This window comes from Pseudopodoces humilis, chromosome 2, assembly GCF_049639895.1.
Source record: "Pseudopodoces humilis isolate 2021_Gansu_Grassland_sample_001 chromosome 2, ASM4963989v1, whole genome shotgun sequence".
Lineage (NCBI taxonomy): Eukaryota > Metazoa > Chordata > Aves > Passeriformes > Paridae > Pseudopodoces > Pseudopodoces humilis.
The window spans coordinates 8573286-8597917 of record NC_142201.1 but is presented as its reverse complement, the minus strand read 5'-3'; the positions used below and the strand labels follow the sequence as shown (position 1 = coordinate 8597917).

At 34.9% G+C, this 24632-nt stretch overlaps 1 protein-coding gene across 1 annotated transcript in view; it reads right to left on the bottom strand.

Annotated features, from left to right (window-relative positions):
• Window positions 1-24632, bottom strand: part of CFAP47 (cilia and flagella associated protein 47) — a 260715-nt gene that overhangs the window by 152337 nt on the left and 83746 nt on the right. Inside the window, exons 37-45 of the mRNA XM_088051635.1 lie at window positions 24426-24538; window positions 21476-21626; window positions 20726-20814; window positions 19333-19419; window positions 13647-13714; window positions 12415-12560; window positions 7494-7602; window positions 6351-6577; window positions 152-332 (exon numbers count right to left, since the gene is read on the bottom strand). Coding sequence (XP_087907761.1) covers window positions 152-332; window positions 6351-6577; window positions 7494-7602; window positions 12415-12560; window positions 13647-13714; window positions 19333-19419; window positions 20726-20814; window positions 21476-21626; window positions 24426-24538 — 1171 coding nt within the window. The remainder of the gene's footprint in view (window positions 1-151; window positions 333-6350; window positions 6578-7493; window positions 7603-12414; window positions 12561-13646; window positions 13715-19332; window positions 19420-20725; window positions 20815-21475; window positions 21627-24425; window positions 24539-24632) is intronic.

Here is a 24632-nt window from a genome sequence, read left to right as displayed (position 1 = left end):
TTAGAACTTGGGTAGGGATGAGAAAGGCAAAGTTGATCAATAGTTGAAAGGAAAGAAAGATCATTTGCTGGTTCTACTGAGGAAAACCTTAAAAATAAAGATACTCTTGGCAAAAGAATACAGTCAAATTCATCACCTTTAAGACTATTACCTGTTTTCTGAGATGCAGGGCATTTGTCTGATGAAGTGTCCAAATTAACTCTGGCTGAAGCTAACACTGGAATAGAGAACTTTTTAGGAACTTCAAAGAAGTGTTTCATGCTCAGTTCTACACTGTAATCCACGTACTTCATCTCTGAGGGGCGTTTACGAGGTTTCAGAAGTGCATGTCTCTGCAAGGGAAACAGTAATGTATACAGCTGAACAGTTGTGTAAAATTTTCAGGTTGAGGAATGTAAAATTGTCCAGGCTTAATTCTAAACATTTATTAGTAATTAAGAACCCTACACAACAATTTTGAGTGAGCCTTCAAAATAAAAAAGATATTTTTAGACATCATGCATCTGAAACATTTGTTTAAGAAAAATGCATTTTGAAATTTACAGTAAAACCACATCCTACCCAGAAAAAAAACTTGGCTAGCCTTTATGCATATGCAGGAAAGGCAAAAAAAGTAAAAGAAAAAAAATTAAAAACACAAAAAAGAATAAAAAGAAAGATATTTTGTATCAGTGGTAGAAAGATGTTTCTTCTATTTCATAAAGTTTCTGAGTAATAAGAAGCATGAAAAAAAAAGTTATTTTGATCTTTGGCAAGGGATAACTATTAGCTAACTGATATCTAATTGTTGAAAATGCATTTTAGAAATTAGGGCATTTAGAATCAATTCTAGAGACGAGTTAGCTCTTCCTCTTAGTAAAAAGCATTTCTAATCAACAGCATGAAACATATTAGTAAAGGATTAGCACAGTATATTAAGGCAAGCTCAGTATAGGCATCTGAACCTCTTAATGAACTTAATTTGACTCCTGTAGGATACCATTACAAAAATACTGCAATGATTTAATACACTGCTTGCTCAAAATTGCCTTTTTCAATCCAATAACACACTATAATTGCAGTGCTCAAGAGTAATTGTAAGCTGAACAAATTTTAAACCAAGTAATGTCTTTTTTACAGACAAGGCTTTGAATTAATGACTTTTGTGAATTATCTTGAAGCAAATCCAGGATGGAGATAAATATGAAAATATTCATGTTTTGCTAGGAAAACTGGTTTATTCTCAAAGTCTTTTGCTTTAAAATACTGCCAGGACTGCAGGTATCACAGTACACATTTCAGGAGGCCAAGGAATGCAAATCCACTGTGGGAACTCAAAAACACAATTTAAAAGGAAAAGCAAATGTTCTTAAAGATTGCCATTAGGTGTAAGATGGTCAAATTACTGTTTAACTCAACTAGGTTTGGGTTCTGCTTTGGTTTGGTGGTGGGGTTTTTTGGTTTGCTTTTTTTACCCCTGTTTTAATATAAATCTCAAATTCCCTTGCTGGTTTTAGAAAGTAGACCCATACTCTGACATTGCTTTGTTTTGACCATTAATCTATCCTTCCATAGTGTCGAGATAGTGTTAAAAAAAATGTACACATGGAGTTTGGGAAACTGTTAAGATTTAGTTGTTAATATAGATTTTTTTTTGGCACAATAAATATAGAAACAGATAATTATTCAAAATTCTTGTTCTATGAAGAGCAACTGGACAGATGTATTTGACTAAAAAATTCACAGCAAACCAAATTGTTAGGATAGTTCTTCTATTACTGTATTTGCACAACTTGTGCAAATATAATTTGCAGAAGGTACAGGAAAAATTGTGATGTGAATTGAAAATCATAGCTCACTGATTACTCATTTCTGTCATACAAGACTGGACTCTGACATTACTCCCAAACACACATAAAATTAATTAAAAAATCAGTAGGTACAAATAATTCAATTGCCATATTAATTGCAATAAAGTTCCACTTCTCTCTGATAGGAATGAAATGTCAGAATACTTTGCAGTGGAAAAAAAAAATCATTCTAACTTGTAATGGGAGGTTCTGAACCAAAAGAATTACATATATTTATTAGTTTAAATTTGACTTGATCTTCTGCATAATCAAATATAAATTTATACCCAAAAATGATTTTCAAATCTAGATTATTTTCAAACATTAAAATAAAAATCCAACATGATTATACACTTTTGTTAAATTTTAATTGACAAAATAATTTTAAGATGACCTTTCCTGGCGCACTGAACACAATTTAATTATAATTATCTTGAAGAAATGTCTTATTATTTAAAAATTCACTGAAAGACTTTATTTTAAGATCCCTGTTCATGTTATCTCATTTTTAAACATGTTACAAAAAGAATCCAGTTGGTTAGCATTACATAATCTATGAACATTTCAAATATTTCCTGGCATCTTGTAAATAAATAAAGGATGAAAACATTTTTAATGAGAGACCTAGTGGAAAAAGAAAATTCTGCAACCATACACAGGACTAAACTTTGCTGCCTCATAGGCTAGCATTTCCAAGAGAAAACATCAACACAATTCAGATGAATTTTGCAACTGCTCCAATTTTTAGCCTTTTCGTGGGCAGTGAGCGTTAAATACAATTTAATATTTTTTAACTCTCATGATCAATGCAGGTCTAAGGCTTCTCTGTGGCAAAAAGACAAATTCCAAGCACTTCTACTTCATCAACCTGATGGTTCATGATATTCCAAGAGTGGAAGCCTTATTATCAGCTAAGAATAGTATTTGCATTCAGTTACCAGGATTAATTACTTTCTTAGAATATTTTTTTTTAAATTAATGGAGGATACATAAAGCATGAGAATTAAACTTGATATTTTTCAAGGACTTTTTGACTTTCCAAGGTATTTTCTTAGAAGTACCATCTGCACTTTTTATGTGTGAAGGGTGGCAGATTCTGTTACAGGGTGCTGAGGCACTTCTTTCTTTCCTTGCATATTACTGTTCTTCAAATCCTAATTTAGCACCATTTCTTCCTTCCAGAAATTAACTTCTAAAACTGGCTCTCATGAATAAAGAAATTTATTATCTTGGTCTCTCAGAACCCCTGTGATCAATGGTGTTTGCCATCTCCCTTAATCCCATATCAAAAGGTAAGTGATGTAATATAGAAGATTGGTCTCACTTGTAAATTCAGCAAATTGAAATCTGACCACAGACCCTTTTCAGAAAAGTTCATTCCCACTCAAACATATCTAATGCAATTTTTTATTTCCAGTACCTTCTGTCCTCAAGGACACCATGATTCTTCCTCAAAAAAAAATCCACACCAGTTTTTTTCAAAAAACAAATTCTTTACACTGAGCTTACAAATTTCCATAATCATATGGAAGAACACAAAAAATCCTTCTTGATTCCTGGGTGCCTATGAAGAGCACAAATTCCAAAGATCCAAGCTGGACAGGTGTAGGATGAGACTTTGCCATGTGAGCCATATAGCAGAAGCCACAGCCCCAAGTGCACAAGGTTTCCATTAATTTTTCCTTGATCAAAACAAAAACTCATCAGCACCACTATGGTGTACTAAGATAAAAAACCTCCAAGTTTCTCAGCCACATGGACAGCAGGATAGAAAGGAAATGCACAATGTTCTAGCATCTGGAATATGGCAAATGTAGTGTCCACACTCAGATGAGACATGTTCAAAAGGAAGCAAAACAGGGCCTAAGTAAATACAGCTTAACTATGAGGGCACACCTGGACACAGTGGGAAGTTAAAGCTTTAGCTCTGGGATTCTTGTACAACAGGACTTTTCCTATCATAATGTCTAGTTATACAAGGAGATTACTGGCATCTATGACTATGAAGCAAAAGTCCTGAATCTAGCAATTGGATCTAAAACTATGCGTGCTATTTCAAATCTCACTTCATTGTCTGCAGCATCCTTTCCTGCACAGTCCTAAGTAAATGAATTATCATATTGTTATCTCTTTTTTCTTCACTTTCCTCTATTTACTACAACTAATAACTTCAGTCTAAACATGTTCTTCTTCCACAGTCTCTTATCTTTTTTCTGATACCCTCCTCCTTCACTTGATATCTTGATGTTCACCTAAACGTCCCCCTTTCAGACTTCCATTATTCATCATTACTAATTATTCACAAAACAGCCTTTGTTAATTACTCACTACAATGCCAGACCCAACCTTAACAGTTTCTGAGAGTTCCATCCTATATTATCTTTACTACTACCCAAAAATGTTTTAGGAGGAATTAAAGAAACACTCAGGAGGTAAGAAATTTGCACAGTTTTATGGGAAAAAGATTTTAAAAAATTATTTGTTACTAATTCTAAACATTTAGACAATCAAAATAGATCTTTGTTCCCTATGACAACAAAAACAAACAGTAAAAACATAGTAAAAAAGTATCTAGGACTTTTAGATGTGTATAGATGGGGAGAGTGAAAAATTACATCTCTACTTATTATTATGCATATACAGTTTGACTCCAAAAATACAGGCCACCTTTATTAATGTTTTCTATGTGACTTAAGTAAATATGACTAAAATTTACAGTTTAGAGAGACTGGAAATAATGTAATTATTTAGTTACTTATTCTTCAAATTGACAGGTAAAAAATGGACAAAGTAGTACTAATTTAAGGGTATTTTCCCTTCTATCCGTCTATTGTCTAACATGATTCTACCTGCAGGAAGCAAGTAGAAAGGTGGAACAGAAATCCAAAAGAGAACAACAGATTTCCAAAGATTCTGGATTATCTCTAGCATACAACATGTGCCCCAAAATATCTCATGAGCCTCAATAATTCATTGAACCACTGCTGCTGTAGATGGGTGTAGTGGTTTAGAATTGCTTCTGGTTTCTCCAGTTAATGCAACCAGAATTTCTATGTTGTCACCTTTAAACAGACAGCTGGCAAGAATTTATTAGAAAAATACTTAAGGAATATCTTTCATAATTTAGTCTGCATAGTGGATATTGAGATATTTTTAATGTATAAGCTCTCTTCTATGACAGTAGCAGAACTTCTCCCCTGTATTTGTCATAAGCAAGTATAAGATTTTGTGTGCATGGAACAAAATACTTCTTTCTGCACATTAGGTCCATTTCTCACATGATAATTCATTAAGTGTTGTATCCACCATAATATGTTTTATAAGGTAATTTAGCTAATTATCCTCCACTCTTCCACGATACATGTGGTTTTAGAACTCATCATGCATCTTAGCATGTCTAGTGGTACAAGGAGTGTTCCTATTATCTTCTGTCTTGATCCCATCCACAACTTCAGAGCAGTTAGACTTTTCATCAAGTATTTGCTAAGTGACTGTGATATTAAGGGACTTGAATTAAGAAAACTCAATAAAATCTTACCACAGCAGTGGATTAGCCATAATCCCAAAGGAGGCTACTTGAGTCTAGATGACTCAATTGCAATTGTTGGCCCACTCCAAACAACAGCTTAAAGTTATGATGTAAGTTTCCCTCATTTTATTTGTTTTATATTACTTTTCAAACAAAAAGCATAAATTTAGTAACACCAGATCATGAGGGAAAATTCTTTTACTCAGCACTGGGAGCCATACTTGGGGAACTAAGTGGAAAGCTGGAGTAACATTGCTGCCCAGCAACTGGTCTGAGGCCAGGTACCATCAGGGCACGAGGGAAATTAAACCCCAGTGTGGCTATCGTCCTCAGAAGGCTATACTTGAATTCTTCCTGAGGAAAAGCCTTGTTTATTTAGCAATATTACTATTACAAATTTATTCACGAGTAGAAACTGATTGTTTAGTGGACAACCTTGGGAGGACTCTGTGTCTAGATGTTGAAATCTTGGGAAAATATGTATAGGTTTGAATGATGCATAAGGGGGGAACTACATCTTATTAGAAAAACTTGTGGTTTTTCAAAACTATTTTGCATTGATTGCAAGACAAGGAAAAGTCTGTCCTGCTCCCTCATTTATTCTCAAGGTCTATTGTTTTGAGGAAAAATAATCCATTTCTTATGTATATGCATAATGAAGGCTACTAGTACAGATACCTATTACATAGAAAACAAAAGCTTTTTTAATCAACAGATGTTTTTCAGAAGTAAAACATTAGCACTTTTCTTAATTGCAGTCAAGTTTTCTTAAAGGAAGGACATCATAATATCATGGGGTGACAAAGTAGCTTCAGAATGAACATGTAAAATACTGAAATGTCTGAGGGAGAACTGGGATTATTAACTCTCAGATAACAGATGTGTGAAAAAAACCTAACTTCTCACTATTTCCTGAAACATAAGAACAATTCAGTCCTACAAATCAAGGACAACTAAATTTAATTTCACCACCAGATTATTGTGTTTCTCACCTCTACTCTGGACAGCCCCAACAATGCAGTTGCGACTCGAACGGTGCTGCTCTGCAGAGTCCCGGTCATCAATCTCCTCTCATACTCAAGGGCTGACATCTGCTGCTGTGCAGCAAGAGCCAGGGCCCTCTCTCTTGACTCATTGATCAATGGAATCTTCAGATTTTCCTCCAGAGTCTGACCAAGTCCACATTTCAAATATAAAACTGGTTGTACTGCACTTGCATCTGTTAAAAAACCCAAATAAATGAAAGAGCAAAACAAAACCACAGACCACATTTATTAGCTGGTGGAACTGCAGAGAATTTAAAATTTCTAATCTCCAAAAAAAATAAAAATACAAAATTCCTTCCATGTTTAGTTCCATGCTATTAATCTAGTACATGCAATTTACTACCTATAATACTTTATTTTTCAACATAATAGGGAAATAAAAATTAGTAGACTGAAATGCAACCTAAAATTTGGTTAATAGAGCTAAGAAATAGCTAATAAATTAGCTAATAAAAAAATCCCAGATTTAAATGTTACTACTATTATGACAGTATTAAAAAAGACCAAAGTCTTTTTGCTCCCTAAAAAACAGCCTACACTACACAAAACAGCCACACTTTTACCCCTCTAGATGATGTTACATCCCCGCTAAAAGAAACCACCAGAAATTATTTCAAGTAGGAGCTACAGTCTTTCTGAGATATGACTGACAGGAGTATATCCCTGGCTATCAGAAGACGAAAGCTTTGGAATATCTGTCAAATCACAGCACTGCACATAAGATTTGTGTTTTAAAGCTACAAAAATTCTAAATAAAGATAACTTATCCTAGTTCATATGAGTAGCAACCTATATTCAGAAAAAAATAAGAAAAATTGGAAAAAAAATGTTTATGTAGACTGTGTTGAAAACAATACAAGGTGAAGATCATCAACAACCAGCTGATGCTCTGAAGAGAATGAACTGGAAAACATTAGAATAAATATTGCATATATTCATTATAATGTATTTTTTATAATTCACTATAAACAATTTTTTTTTACCAGATAAATTTAATTAATTTTATGAAAAATCCAAAGAAATAAAAGAATATTTACAAAAACCAAATTATTTGCTCTATTTTATTCTTCTCTCTTCTATTCACTGTACCTTCTGAGGCATTGGTAGCACACAAAACATTTGGACTGTCCAGTGCAGGCAATTCTGAAGGCAAAGGTAAATCTCCTGCTCCCTCAATCAGATACACAAAGTCTCCAATCTGAAATGCAAGGACACACATCCACACACTTCAGAAAGCAGCTCACAGAACAGAAGGCAAAGTAATACAACTAATAGCAAAGATATCCCAGTAACATCTAAGATCTGAGCTGTGCAATAATCTAAATATTCAAGAGAACTGTTTGTTTTTTTTTAAACAATGCCTATAAGATAAATAAGATAAATATTATTTCAAGCTATGCTGTGATAATAAAGTAACTTTAATTGATAATATTAAATCTGAAAAGTCAAGAAATTTCAAAAAGCAGAATCCTTTCAAACACCTCATAACTAAATTGAATAAGGGTACCCTGACCCATAAATACAGAAAAGAAATTGAATTCTGTCTACTACAGTTACATACAATTAAACATGTTCTTGAGCAACCTTCCTTGCTCTTCACCATTTGGAATTTTTTAAAAAAATGTTTGCAACAGTTTTGAGCCAGAAACATTTCTCTAGTAAGCAAAATAAATAAATAAATAAATAGATAGATAAAAGGGAAGTCAAGGCAGGTTAGCCTCGTGTACAACTTCTCCTTTGGAAAAAAAAAAAGTTAATAAATCTTAATTATTTCATTTAAAAAATAGAAAACCTACAGAAGCTTCAAAGTAAATATAAACCTGACTTACAACAAAGAAAGTAATTTTTCATAGAGGAAAGGATCAATAACAGAGAAATAACACTTTTAGTTATAGATGGAATGAAAAAAATAATGTGCAAATGAAAGACGGAAAAGTATTTTTGAAGAAAACTTACTGAAAGTACTCAAAATTAAAGTCCACAATCAGAACAGCCCAAACTATGAAGATATCTAATTTAGGTACCATACACCTATCTGAACTAGGCAGGAGATTTAACATATATACTGCATATATTGCATTGATAACTTTTTTGTGTTTACCACAATTTCTTTTTCAGACAATTTTAGCTTCTACTGATTGCAAGATAAAGAATTAAATGCCTCTGCAACAACTGATATAATTTGCACATTTAGTCTCTCTTTGTTTCTATAAACCATATTCTGTAAGACTCTGCCCCACAAACATGTCGTCTTTTATTCTTCATTCCATATATGAAAGAAATAATTTATTTTTATAATTTAGTGCATCTGCCAACCAACACAATGTTTTCCTTTTAATACTGCTCAATAACATAAGAAAACCCTATTTTTATCTTTGCCTTCATTTGGAGTTTCATCAGATATTTATGTTAAGGCTGAAAACACTGCAATTATATTTCTGACCCAGCAGAAGGAAAGCTATTCAACCTTGATGGTATTTTCTGCCCTTTCTTGATTCAAGAGCTCACACAAATCTTCCTTGAGAAGGATTAAAGAAACCTCCAGCAAAATTGGATTCTCACACACTAACAGCCACTCCTGGGAACCAATTTAAACAGGAATTATTCCTGTTTGACACAGTGATTTGGCTCCATAAGGGCCCTTAACAAGCTCACAGCACACACAACTAATTTTATGAAGGTGCTGGTTGCTGGGATGCCATTCTGCTATCAGCTACTTTTCCTGTCCTTTCTGACATCAATATGCTTATTGGAAGGAACGAACTTCCCCAATTTCCCTCCTGCTTTCAAGAATTCTGGGGCTTTGATCTCCACAGAATGCAAATCCTGTACTCTTTCCACTGAGCTTTTTTCCTGATGCTTTGGAACAGAATGGATATTTCACTGAATTTTGAGAGTTTAGTTTGTATGCCCACGGTTTTAATGCTTCATATTTCCATTTCCCATCAGCTGCAAACAGGACAGCATCAACGTTGTATAGAATTTACTGGTAATGAAAATAATTAATAAAAGAGCTGTTGAGCTATCTATCCAATCCCACTGCTATCTGATGTTTCAAAAGAATGTAGGGCTACTAGGAATTTGCAGTTGCCTGTGCAATCCAGTAAGTAAGAGGAACAGATAGCAGTGTTCTTCCAATAAACATTTTATTTTATACTAGACACTTAGCTGTAAAAGTCTGGACTGACACTCTTGAACTATGATTTAATATATTATTGTCATTAAAAATTCCATGTTGTTCACATTTATATTACCTCCCAGAAATAAAGATATATTTTAAAAAGCAACACAGTTATGCTTAACAATATATAATATCTTCTATGAAAAGACCTATGCTAAAAATCTGAAAAATGTCCATTTCAATTTTTCTTAAAGAGCAATGAAATACTGAAACAAATCCTTGAGAAATGTGCCAAATGGCTTGTGCTGTCATTTCAAACCTTAGAAAAGTTAACATCAAGATTATTCCAAAATAAGGAACATCCTTGAGGCCAGAAGCCTTGAATCAGTGTATCCTCTTGCTGTTATTACAGATATATATATATAATCTGCTGCAGTGATGGATACGATTCCTAATCAGATTCAAGTCCAGTGATTTAAATCTCAATACCTTCTTCATTAATTATAATGAAGGAGCAGACCTACTCTGGTTACTATTTTGGCTTATTTGTCAAAAAAGAGTAGGAAAAGTAGGTAAGAAATAAATCACAGAATTGTGATGCTAAATTAAATTATTTATTACATTTTATATATAGTACAAGTCCATGTTTGAATGATACAAGACTCCTCATTGTGTAAAGTCATTTGATCATCATACAGCATGCTGGCTGCACTTCTTTGTCAGTTAGATAATGGTATGACTGAAATATTGCAGCCATATATGAAATATTTAAGACAGACAAATTCTTCCTGTGCCATTACTATACAGGCCTAAAATCATGTTAGCTATCTTGCAGTTTCATCCTTCCCTAAGAGATTTAATACAATTCCTCACAAATTTTGCAATTAAGTAGATGAAGCTAATTTTTCTAACCTGAGGTTCTGCATATCAAAAATTTTGCATTTTGAGAAGCCTTTAAATGCATCACACCTCCTCAGCTAAGCTGGAAAGATGAGGTGTTCCAGAAAAAGTTACCATACAGGACTTAACAGCAGCTTCTCCAAGGCATTAGTGCTTCCTGCTAAAAGTGAAAAGGTCAACTAAACCTTTGTTAAGAACAGTGACTAGTAGCTCAGTGTCTAAATTTATTTCTACATCACCACTGGAGGCAACACTGGGGCTGTCAGAAATGTACTTTTCCCTTTGCACCTGAACTATGACCGTCCTACATCTCTGGCCACATCTCTCAGATTCACTCTTTCCTTAACATGTCTAAACTGCCCTTCTCTTCATTATTTAGCTTTCAGGCTCTATTCCTTGTGTAGCATAAGCCAACTCCTCTCAGCCAGGGTGTGAACTTCTGCTTCTAATGAACATACAACAGGTAAATTGTCAATAGCAGAGATTTAAAGAGTATAAAATCATAACAGGTAAAAGGAGATTGTTAGATTTACTTCTAGACAGAAGTAGGCCAGGTTCTTCATTGTCTAGAGACTGTATCTTGATATTTCATCAAATTAAACTGATGGACTTAAAATTCCTGTATGAATGTACTACTGTTAATGTGTATGTCTTCCCTAATAATTTCTCTCTTTGAATGATGCTGAACACTGGATTGATTTTCCACTGGACCATCCAAAAAGTTTGCTACTGACACGGGAACATTAATACATCCTCTTTGTGGGTGATTCCCTGCTGTCAATAAGGTGTGAGCTCATTATGTCAATGTATATTCAACAAAAAAAAAAATCCCTCTTCTATTTTCAAATACTGGACAGAGTCAGAAAGACAGCCTTGAACATCACTGCATTAGTCTTATTTTCCTTTATGAACAAGATGAAAAAATTAAGCTAGGTGGCATAGGCCAGGTGGCATAGCCAAAGTCATGTTTAAGCAATAAAAAAATCCCACCAAACACACAAACACCAAACACTATCAGAAGTTTCGTGTTCTGTATAAGGGAAAAATATGGAAGCTGAGAACGTGCAGGAGAAAAAGTCATTTAGTTTTAGTTGCATTGTTACAAATTACCAAAACATGGCAGAGAGAAAGGCAGAGGCATGAAATTGCACAGAGGTGAAGCTGAAACACAGAGGCAAGGTTATGAAGGTAAGAAGCAAAATTTAAACCTTGAGATAAGCCACACACAGAAGATTATAGAAACAACAGGGTTTTGAAAAGCATTGACAGCCACAGACAAAACACAGCAGATAGGTTAAAGAGGTGAAAAGATGGACTAAAGACACAGAAATAAGATTGTGACCGCTGAGATAAAGGATTACAGGAACATCAAGAAGTTGGATTGCAAGGTTTAAAGCTCTGAAATTTGTTCAAAATCAAATCATGGTAATTTGATTGAATTTCAATTAAGTGTATATGGCAAAACCCAGGCTACATGAGTTAGGAGAGACTGAAAGGCTGTGGAGTCAGTACTCATCTCGTCTTTTCTGAATGTAACTTTGATTGAGAGAAAAAATTTAAGAGACAGCAAGGAAAATTATTATTCTACTTTGACAGCATACCCTAAGTACAGTGATGAATACATGGAGAAGTACAGAACAGTAAAGTCTTTATCCATTCCCTCCCTATGCATTTTTCTTGCACCTACAGCAAGACAAATTATTTAAACTGCTTCTCTTTTCTGAAGCTGAGATGCCTAGAAAAGCCACCAAAACAACATTCCTTGAAGTATTGCTTTTTATTACTTAGAGGTTTTAAAGTGAAAAGCTGCCTGCAGCATTCCATACAATTCTAATTATGTGTAAAAAGACAGTAAACAGTTGCCCTTGATCAGGACCTTCAAGTCCCTTTTCACAGCACTGCTTTCATTCACCCTATTCATGAATAATTGGCAAAAGTCCTGATTCTTACCTGACATGATAAAACACAGAACACACACTTTATTCTTACCTTTTCATTAACCAGAATGACAGTGCAGTAACGCTTTTCCTGATGAAAGGGAAGGAAGTGAATATCTAAGGCTGCAGAACCTTTTGCTTTCAAGACCACTTCTTCCATTGGACTGAAGAACTCATGCAGGAGGCCAGATTGATCAGCTGTTAAAATAAATTTAAGTGGATGTTTAGATACAATGGCACAGGTTGTAAAATAAAGTAGTTGCATGAGTTTAAAAAAGATACTGTATACAGCCTCCTGCAGCAATCAGTATTTAAGGCACACCTGTAATGAGTAATCAGTATTTACAGTTACAGTTGTGTAGATGTGCTGCAATATTCCATGCTGTATTACTTAAATACATTCTACTAATTATCTGTGTTCTTATTCTGTACAAAACTGGGGAAAGCAGACAGCTCTCACCATTAAAAATTCCTTAAGGAGGTACAGCCTCTAAGAAAAGGTCTACTCACATCAGAAGGGAGAAGTATAATTCACTGCTATTTAAACAAAGAATCTCACTATCAGAGCAGCAACTTATGTCTGAAATCCTCTAGAAGAGGCAAAACCTAAATACTGGCAACACAGGCTTTTTTGCACTGCTTTCACAAAAGCATTATGCTGAGCAAGAACCTTAGGGTTGAATCCAGCAGACTGACTTTCCCACTGTATGTTTCTCATCTGCTAAGCACATTTTGACATGGCAGAACCAGACCTTCAAGCTTTTCTATCTGGCCTTCTAGGCAGGATAGCAGACTTAAGAATAATATGAAAGTGAAAACAACAGAAATTAGCGAGATCACATAAAAAAAACTATGCCAAATTCTGTCCAAATAGAACAGAGATGGGACACCCACAACTTCTCTGAGTAACCTGTCCAACGCCCCACCACCCTCACAGTAAGAATTTCTTCCTCATATCTAATCTAAACCTGCCTTCCTTCAGTTTAAAGACATCACCTCTTGTTCTATCCCTACATTCCCTTGTAAAAAGTCCCTCTCCAGGTCTCTTGCAACTCCTCCAGGTACTGGAAAGCCACAATAAGATCACCCTGGAACCTTCTCCAGGCTGAATTTTTGACTGTGACGCACAATTTAAGGCCAACATTTTATGAAAACTGTAAATAATAGCTACTGAGAATACCCATAAATAATATTTATTGAACATACTTAGATGTCAAAATCTTGCATCTGTAGATAATCTAATTTCTACTGTACTAAGATATGAGGCATTGCATAGGTACTTACAGCAAGACTCTTCCTTTGAATCTTCAGGCAATGCACCAATTTTTGAATTTAACAGGCTATTTTCAGAACTAAAAGGAAAAAAAAGCAATATTCTAAAACTGGACATTTCTATTACCAGTAGGTAGTTTAGCTCCCCTTTTTATGAATAAATATCAGAAAACCAAATGTTTTCAACACAAAAAAAGCCCAAAACAAAAACAAAACCAAACTAAACAAAACAAACAAACAAAAAAATACTAAAAAAAACCAAAACCAAAAAACCAAAAAACACACCAAATCAGACCACTACATTTTGGAACCATTTTCCAACCAATAATGTGAAAAATCACCTTAGCCATTTGAGGTAGCAACAGAAATTACCTTTATTAGCTAACATTGCCGTTAATCATTCAAAAGGAAATGTAATCAAGTTTTTTACTAAGAAAGGAAAAAGGGATGAATCTTAACCTAATCACATGAACTCTGTTCATTACAATATTGCTTTTCAAGTGGATTTGAAAAGAACAGATACACTCAAAAAACAGCTTTGAACAAAATCTCCTTTGAACTCCCAACTCCCCAAAGCAAACTGTGCTCCTGACCATCATATTTTCTTAATGTGACTTTATGTAGTTTTTTAAACTTCTTCACAAGTAACTCCTATTCTTGTTGACAGGTGTTAAGATTGTGCAGTTACATTTATGGAAGGAGAGCTTTGCTTAATTTACAACAAGCACAGAGCTCAAAGATGCTGAAAACAGTACTGCAGTGTATCTCAAAAAGTACTGAGAATTTCAGCTCCAGACTCAGATTTAAAATTATCCACACATAAAAGTCATTTTGCCCAGCAGTAAAATTTGATGAACCAGCATACAGCAAACAATTACTACATTCAGTGTTTGATGTTGGGTCTCTCTTAAATTAAACAGTTAATCTTGCTGGGCTAAGAAAAAATCACAACCTTTAATAAATGGACTTGCAAAATTCTCAGAATATGTTACCCTGGAGATTTGTTTTAATACCTGTACTTAAAGACTATTTTTCAGGAAGGAAAATGATCTCTGAGTATATGCATACAACATACTATTTATACTGTACTTTACAAAAAATAAAAATTTTATATAAAACCTAATTTCTCTCAATGCTTTATCTTTGACTGAGAATGCCAAGTCATGCTTGCAAAAACAGCAGAAGAATCACTGTAAAACTAACAAATAGCTCAGAAGTTGTATGAAAAATAATAAGAATAGTACAAAATACATTACATTTTTCCACTGGTGAGAACTATACATTGAATAAGTCCTATTTTCAGACCTGAACAACTGAGAAACCCATTAGACTGATTTAACACAGTATTGAACTTCTCTCAATATCAATTTTTTTTTTCTTACTTCAGTGAACAAAGCACTTGCAGGTAAGTGATGGGAAAAGAAAACAAACCTGTCGTGGAAGACATGAACATTGTGTCTCATTCTTCCACACAACAAAAAGAAATAGCATCTTGTTGAATAATAAAACTGAAAGGAATAAAGTTCAGAAGGTATAAGAAGCTTTGCTTATGTTCAAAGTCTGGTTCAATACATCCTCTTTCAATACACAGAGAAATAAGGAAAAGGATTAGGCAGAAGAGCTTAAAGCTGCTGTAAAATAAGTCTACACAGACTGTTCACCGCACCTGGGTCAGGCAAATCCCTGGGATCAACACAGAATGTGGAATTAATGGCTCAAAAGCAGCTCTGTGGAGGAGGACTTGGGAATACTGGTAAATGAAAGATTACAGATGAGCCCAGAGAGCCAAATGTGTTCTGGGCTGCATCCAAAGCACTGCAGGGGAGGGAGGGGGCTCTGCCCCTCTGCTCTGCTCAGACCCCACCTGCAGGGCTGCACCCAGCTCTGGGGTCCCAGCACAAGAACCACAGAAGCGGCCAGAGGAGGGCTAGAAGTGGTCAGAGTGCTGGAGCACTTCTCCTATGAATATATCCTGGAGAAGATAAGGCTCCAGGAAGAGCTCACTGTGGTATTTCAATATTTAAGACCAGGGCAGAGGGAGCTGGGGATGGGGAAGAGAGGAGAGCAGCTCATAAGAAAGAGATACCAAGCAACTTCTCCAACTGCCCCTAATTTAGTTTGGGGATTTTTGCTAAAAAAGCAAGATAATTTTACTGTTCATTAAATGAAAAAAAGTTCAAGATTATGTTACAGGTGAGGCACTTTCAGTTGCCTGGTTGAGGTGTGAATATTTCCAACTCATTCTTGCTGGGATTTATTCTAAACAGTTCAGATAAAAATCACAGCCTGGATAGGAAGGGACCTTAAAGATCATCTAATTTCATCCCACTTCCACACTTTTCCACCAGTAAGACTCTAGTATCTGCTACCTGAGTTGTCAGATACCAGTTCCAACATAACCCCACAAAGCCACTGGGCTTGCCATGTTATCAAGTGTGCCAAAAATCCAGATCAAAAGGAAAATCATCTCTGCAGTCAACACAGGGAGTGTCCATACATCATCATGGCATATGAGCTACAAATATGTCATAGTCTGCCTCTACTCTTCATTCCAGGCTCCAAACAAGCCAATAACTCTGATTTCCATTCAACAAATTCCCAGGAAAAAAAAAAATTACTTTGCTATATGTATTTGGAACAGAATTTTCTAGATGATCTTTTCAGTCCCTTATAGGTCCAGATTCTGTATATTACTAAGGGTGGAAAAAATGTGCCAGACACCATAAGAAAATCTTAAATTCAAACAGAAGCATCTTAATCAATGAACTTTAGGATGTTTAGCAAGCAAGCATCTTATTAGAAAGAAGGGATACAATAAACTGCTTAGAAATACATTGAAAATACTGAAACATTTGAACACAAAATTCACATCTGAGATACTCACCAGCTTCCACACTCAGTGGAACAGTTTGTGATCTCAGAACAAAGAGTAGGATAGAAACTAAAATAGGAGCTACCCAAAATAAGTACTAAGGCTTACAGTAGATGTATTTCTTTTATATCAAACATTACCCAGAATTTTAATGACTCCTGAAAACATACTTGTAAACTGTATTTTCTGAAACAACAGGCATTAATGCTGTATCTCATATTATACAGACACCATTTTTAGATCCTGATTTTTTTCTTTATTCTTCCAGTAAGTAAATACAGGTATTCTGCATAACATAATTCTTTCCTTAGCACATGAAACAGCTTAGAAAAAAAAGTGCAAGAATAAACTTCAGAAAATTAAAATTGTTTGGAATTCCTGACATTATCTCCAGTTTAAAATAAAGAGGTAATTTATTTAACAGTAAGAAGCTATACACAATGCAGAGCTTCATTTGAAAGTCATTCATTATTTTTTCCTTTTTTTGGTTCAGAATACATTTCTTTAATGTAAAAATATTTATCAAAATTCACAGCTTGTTTTGCAAATCAATCTGTGCAATCATGATCCAGCCTTATGGACTCTGTACTGCATATGATATTCTGCTTAGTCACGGTTTTGGAATAGGACTATTAGTGAAACATTGGTACATCTTTACCACTTTCTAGTTTTACAGTAGGAAATCTATGAAGGAAAAGTTACCTATTAAATATAACCTTCAACTTTTACTGTCATTTGATACTTTTTCCCCCAATGGACATAATTTAAAAATACCAACATGCTTGAAAGCTATGGGTAGTTTTACATTACATAAAATTTCTGAGCCATGAGGCATGCTTCTCTCCACCTGGTTTTCCTTCTCCCACAGGGAGCAGACCATGCTGGCACACAGATGGAGACCAGAGATAATAATTGAAGTGTCAAGGGCTTGGAAAAGCACAGAGAAGTGGATAACTTGAAAAAGTCTTGTCTCAGTATACTTAAAAGAAAAACTATGTCAACTCAATTTAAAGAAAAAAAAAAAAAAGCACTGCGCTTCTCACCAACCACCATCCAGTTCTGCATGAATAAGGAAGTCTTGCCTGCAACCACTGAAAGACACTGGCTACTGTTAGTTTTGGTCTTAGACAATGCTGTGTCCCAGCAAGGACATAGTTCCTCAAGCTCTAGCTCCAGACTGGGATTGTTCCAGTCACACTGTGATGAACCCACACCACAATGACTCAAGGGTTGGTCTCCCCTCCAGCCTGAATGACACTGTTTTGGGTGCCTGTGGCACTGCCAGAGGGGAAAGCTGGCAGGTAAAAGGGTCACCTGCCAGGAAAGGCTTCTTACAGTGAAGTTTAAAGTGGATCTGACATATCTGGAGGCACAGGATGAAGATGCAGAGGGAGTGCTGAGCCCAGTTGTTCGTGCTGGGATGATTAAGTTGTCATTTGCATACCTTGGTCCTGACATCAATTTCGCAGACACAATTACCCAAAGGGCAAACACCAACTTTACAGTAGTTTTATGGTTACAGAGCACTTAGAGAAATTTCTACATGGCCCTCAATTTGTACATGGCATTTTCTGGATTTACCAAAAGAATAAAAATGATTGAGGGCAAAAATCTTCTTGCTGATCAGTTATGAAATATACACACACTACTTTTTTAATACACATTTCAGAAGGTTGTTCCATTCAAGAAAAAGATCTTCTGAAAGGGGGAATAAAGTGGCTTCTGCTATCATAGATAAAAGAAACAGCTAAACATAGAGAAAATCAGTACAGGAAATTTCTAAAGACCTAAGATGCCCTGAAATCAATTTCTGTAGGAATGAGATCTGGATGTGTGACTAAAATTACACTGTTTAGACTGATTGTCTGGGGATAAATTAAGCTGAAATATACAAGATGATTAAAAAACCCTTTTCTATATCAACAATTATTATACACTTATTTAACTTAGTAGAAAGTGTAGTATATATTACATTTTAGAAAACTAAAATTATTAAAATATGTTAAAATATGTTAAAATATGTGTATATTTTTTTCTTAATAGCAAAATGTTCATTATTTTTCTGCTTTTATTTTTTTCTATTTTTTTTTTTTTTAAAAAATAATTTGAAAAACAGCCTGCATTTAATAACAAGGCTGTGGAACATTTCTATCATTACAATAGAACCTACAGTATTGATGAGGCAGTAGTTTATGATATTTCCCAATAAGCCCTGAATAAGAGTTTCAGGATTTTGAATGTTTACATGAACTTTACAAATTACATGTCCAAAACAGTGGAAAATCCCAAACTGTGGAAAACATTTTAAATTATTAAATAAAGAATTACTGAACTACTAAAGAATATTTTTTTTAATCTGTTTATAATTTTTTTGCAATACTGTCCTGGTTTCAGCTGGGTAGAATTCATTCTTTTTTTTTAGTAGTTGGCACAGTGCTTTGTTTCAGAATAGGATGAGAATAATACTGATAACACTCTGACATTTTAGTTGCTGCTGAGCAGTGCTTACTCTAAGTCAAGGATTTCCAGCTTCCCATGCTCTGCCAGAGAAGAGATTCACAAGAATCTGTGAGGGAGCATGGCCAGGGAGGCTGAGCTGGAGTGGCCAAAGGGACACCACAGAACTTCAGGCTCAGCATGAAACCCAGGCAGAGCTGGCCGGGACCCCACTGCTCAGGGACTGGTTGGGCATTCTTCTGTGATATTTCCATGTCCTAAACTGTAATTCTTTACAACAGGTAGCACACAGCTATGCACAAACAGGTAATATTAATAGAAATGTATAAGCCAATACATTATAGTTATCAAATGTTATCTGGAACTTACCTAAACTTTACCTCTTGCTTTACTTGCCTGGCTTGATATATTTTCTCTGGGTGCACTAAATAGTTTGTGGATTCCAGCAAAATTACCCTGGAGTATGACAAGTACACATAATGACTGCATTTTTAACTTGCAGAATGAAGATGAAACTCAATTTATTGTAACTTTTAAATGCAGGCTCAGTAAAGAAGCTTATTATCTTCAATTAAAGATACTTTAAAAGTACTTGTTGTGGTTTAACTCTAGTTTTTCTGTAAAGGATCTTCTCCCTTGGTATCAAACTAGCATTTCCTAGTGCTATTTGCAAGTAAATAATATATCCCCCAATGAAACACTAGATTGTTCAAAACACTGGAAGCCCGATACAAAGTATTTTAACTGTAGATTACTGGTTCAAATGTTGCCCAAATGGATAATTACTTAACGTAGTTGTTTGTCAAGTAGCTTCTGAATTATATAAAACTAAATTACACAAAACTAAATTATTTCATCACTTCATTGATAATTTCCAAGGGAGTTATCCAAATCATAGGACTGATTCAGCCTCACTGACCACCTCAAGGACTTCAAAATAAAAGGCAGAAGATAATTAAATTCATATGATTACTACACACAAGGCTTAGAGCAGAGGAAACAGTCCTGCTACAGGATTGTTGTTATTGTTATTGTTACTATTTGTACATACCAATCCTAGTCTGGGGAGAAAAGAGAAATTTAATTTGCAGATTCTGCAACATGTATTTTCATGTTGCAAAAAAAAAAAAGCTTAAAAATGTTGTGAAAAGATGGTTCTTCCAAATAAATGAATGAGATGAACCAATGCTTATTTCTAAAGACTAAAGAGAAGATATGGAGTCAGATCACATAAATAGTTTTGAAAGGGGTGCAACAATCTATTTTCTTTGTACCAAGGAAAGTAGCATTTATAACTGCAGTTGTTGCAGCTATGATGAATACAAATTAAAAATTAGACTAACTGATAATGATGAAAGCCCCAAGGCAAAAGCTTTTCTTTTTTTTTTTTTGCACGCTTAATAACTTAAACAGCAGAATAAAGCAGATTGGGGAAAAACAACCAACTATTAATTAACACGGCTTGTTTCTCTTTGTAATTCTGCTGGACCTCAGCCAAACACAACAATACAAGCAAGGTTCATGAACTCTGTTTGATTAAAGCTCCAGCTTTACTGCTTACACTGAGACGGATTTCAATTAAGGCTTATTTATCTTCTTTATTCATTATGATAGCTTCCACTTCATAGTGCTTGTAACAATTTTGGGAATGTAAATCCCTATCATTTAACCTCCAGGTTTTACATTTTTAAGAAGAAAATTATGGAAAAGAGTGGATAAAACAGCAGGATCATTAAAGACTTGTCTTTATACCACTGTCTACCTGAATGTGCCATCAGTTCTGAAGGGATTAGTAACATTTAGGTTCAATTTCTTCAGCTCATAACATGGGGATTTGCACTTTATCATACCCTACAAAAGAACAAAAAACACAAGGCCAAGAACCAAGTTATCATCATTTTTTCCTTCTTATCTTTGCATGTCCTCTATTTTTTCTCTTGCCCCAACCTTCCTTTCAAACAGAGTCAGAGGGGCTAAAAAAAAGAGAGGCTCACATAAACACCATCTAAGTTCAGAAGTCTATCCCAATGTGCTCGATCAATGTGGATTACAAACATGGGCCTACCTGCTCTGATTGGACATATCTGACAACTACAGAGTCTCTGTGGTTAAAAAGCACAAACAAATACAGAAACATCTAACACAAACTTGTGGTCCATCTACACATGACATCTGAAATCACTAGGCTGAAGCACATCAACACCCCATAACAGAATTTCCACTAAGAGTCCTATGCTGAAAAGGCTCCAGATTTATTTTCAGAGCAATCAGTGCAATTTTTTACAATTTATTCAGGATCCAAATGTGATTTATGTCCTTACAAATCTTACATATTCCTCTAGGGTTTTTGCTGCATGTACATAGTCTAATATTGGAAATCTGAAAATTCACAGGTCAAAGGCGAATGCTGATGGTAACTCACATTATCTCAGTTCCCTTTTTTTTTTATATAATGTACAGAATAACAGTATTTTTTTGGGTGACAATATTGATCATACACATATAAACTTACAAGAGGCTCAATATTCTTAACTTCAGATTTCAGAGAGAATGTCAGTGTGGCACCATCTCTTCCATCAACTTTATTTGAGATCAGTATCAATACTGCTTCAGCAGGGTGCAGGAAACGAATTGTGAATTCCACATTTATAAAGCCTTGTCTCCTATTGAAAAAAAAAAGAAAAAAGAACAAAAACAGGGCTTAGAAATTACTCAGAAACGTAATTTCAGGAGCACATTTCAGAGTGTTTCTAAGGGAAGGGTCCTAGAAAAGGAAGTAATTTGTTTCCTCTGAAATACTTCGTTGTAGTATAACCTTCTGCCTAAGAGTACCTTAAAACATTCTAATAAAAGAACTATAGAGATAAAGAACAATACTGAATCCTTATTGCTTTTTACATCAGTATATAGCTTAATTTTTTTTTACACACACACACACTAGCACAGGAAGTTCTCTTTCATTAGAGTATCACCCTAAGTTAACAACTGATCCCATTTATGCTCCTCTGTCTGAATGGGTTTTTCTGAGTTAAGCAATCAGCCTGTTATGCATTTTGTGGGGTGGATCTAGACAGTCTTAATCAAATTAATCATTGAAAAGTGAGAAAGAAATTAGTTAAAAATCCTTCAGAATAATTAGTGAAACTGAGTAATTAAGAGGGAGAAAAAACAAAGTTCTCCTGCACAAGCAACAGCTTCTCTCTAATGGGAAAACTGGAGAAGACCACACAGGAGAGTTTAGACTAGGTACAAATTCAGACTTTATTTGCATCAGTCCTTCAATGAAACAAGAACAACAAGAAAACTTTAGTGCCTGAAGCTCTCATTTTGAAGCTCTCAAAATGTCTCTCTGATTTTGATATTAGTCTTAACAAGGCAGGAAGTCTCCAATTGTCAATTCTGGATATTGATGATGAAATCCTGGAAGTTCTGTAAACCTGGCTCTTACAGCTTTCAAGTTCCTACTGTGGAGACAGTTCCAATTATGACAATGACACTGAAGAGTTGCTGAGTCCCCCAGAATCTGAGGCTTCTTGCTCCCCTCACCATTCAAAATGTTCTGAAAAAGCATGCTGTGATGCAGGCACCCAGAGGAATAAACTGCCTGAGACATACACTCCCAAAGCCACTATAAGGATCAAGTTTTAAGAAGTGTGCTCTGGTCACAAATAAGGACAGGCAACAGCAGTGTGCAGCCCTTTCTGCCTGATCTTTGCCCTCTGACTAGTGCAACAATTGAGAATTTGGATTTAAATTGTTATATTCTGTGGCAAAACCACAAAGTTGCTCAGTTTTTGTCTCTATTAATACACGTTGTGCCAATGTAAAGTGGGGGGAAAATTATCTTATGGAACTGTTGTATGACCTTGAGGGTTTTTGGTATTCCTGCTGTGAACTGCAAGTCTACACAGCAGTCTACACAGTGCAGTGCCCTGGAGAGTGGGAATCTTGGATCAAGAATTCATGATGCCATGTGCAACATGTGACACTCAGCTACACGAGAATGTCAATCCCATTACTGCAATTTCCAAACCCACCTACAACATTATGATCTAACATAAAGAACCTGCAAGACTCCCATATGGCTCATCAATTCTTGGAATTTTTAACACTTGCACCAGAATATTAAGAAAGTTATTAGTCTCAAAGAACCTATTTTTCATTTAATGATCATGACATTATGATAAACTCTGAAGAGGTTACTGTGCATGACTGGCATTTCCACAGATTTTTATTTCCATGCAATTTTTCAAATATTTGTTTTTATATATAATGCCAAGCAGCTCAACAACAAGGTTGTGCACATTTTCTTCTGTCTTGAGTTTGCTTTGTGGTTTGTTTTGGGTGTTTCTTAAAGGTGAAGTGGAAAACAACCATGGTATTGACCTTTCATAGAAACACGTGGTATTTTCAAGGATGAAATTTATATGATAACTCCTATTTGAAGTAATTGCAAAGAAAATGGAATCAAATCAGCCTCACAGCTTGCTGAAAACATAGCATTATTTGTTGTTCCCTTTGCATATATTTATAATAGGCATGTAATTTAATACTGACATATTGATGGCCCTTAAAGAGCATTGTATTTGAGTCTTCTTGAATTTGACCTTCACAGTTTATTTTCATACAAATGTTGATCTTTTTTTTTTTCTTTTTACAATCTCTAATCCATTTTTATCTGTAAATGGATATTTTGCTGATAAAATATCAAAAATTAAAATTAAAATTAGCAAAATTAAACCTTAAACTTAAACCCTGTTAACTGACAGCCAGAGCCACCACATCCCTCTTGTCTTCACTAGTTAAACAGGGATTAATGAAATTCCTGTATTGATTCGTAGCACAGAAAGAGCAAAATTTACTTAGTGAACAAAAACAATGAGATAGTGATATACCATGAGTATTTCTACCAGAAATTATAACCTAATGTTTTCCCAAAATTAAATCTCTCTCAAATCATTAGAATGAACAAGTAACTACATCACATCCATCTTGGTGAGGAGGAAGGATGGGGCAAAAAGATGCAGTGTAATACTACTCAAACCTGTGTCATGGTCTCTTTAATTCCCAGTCATGCCTAAATTTAGAATAAGAGCCAAAATCTGAGACTTCAGAAGAAAAGAAATCTACCTGCTCATGCTTCTAAAATGCATAGATGTACAAAATGTGAATCAAGTTTTGATATACAGGAAAAAAAATAGATACTTTGGAGACAGATGACTCCTGTAATGATCTGAAGGCTTATATATTGCTCTTAAAGCTCTATTGAGCTCAACTGCAAGAGTCCCACTGAAATATTCCTCTAGATTTGTTCCAGGTTAAGGAGAAAAACCTGACCCTTATACCAACTAATTTTGCCCTGTTCGCAGTTGAACACATTTCTAGAGTTTCGCCACTCTTAAATTAGAAAGTTTCTATTTCTGTAATGTTACAAATAATAATACTAACAAGTCATTACTTACGTAGCAGGAATGGTAACAGTGTTTCCCTTAGGTAAAGAGAAATCACCAGCATCTCTTCCCACAACAATAGCACTGTATGCCAAAGTATTATTGCTTGGGTTTTTCAGGCGCACCTACCACAACAAAAAACAACAAGATCAGATGATTTTTACTCATTTTTTTAGACTATAAAGGGTGTGTTCTGCAGGTAAGTTCCAAAATACAAAC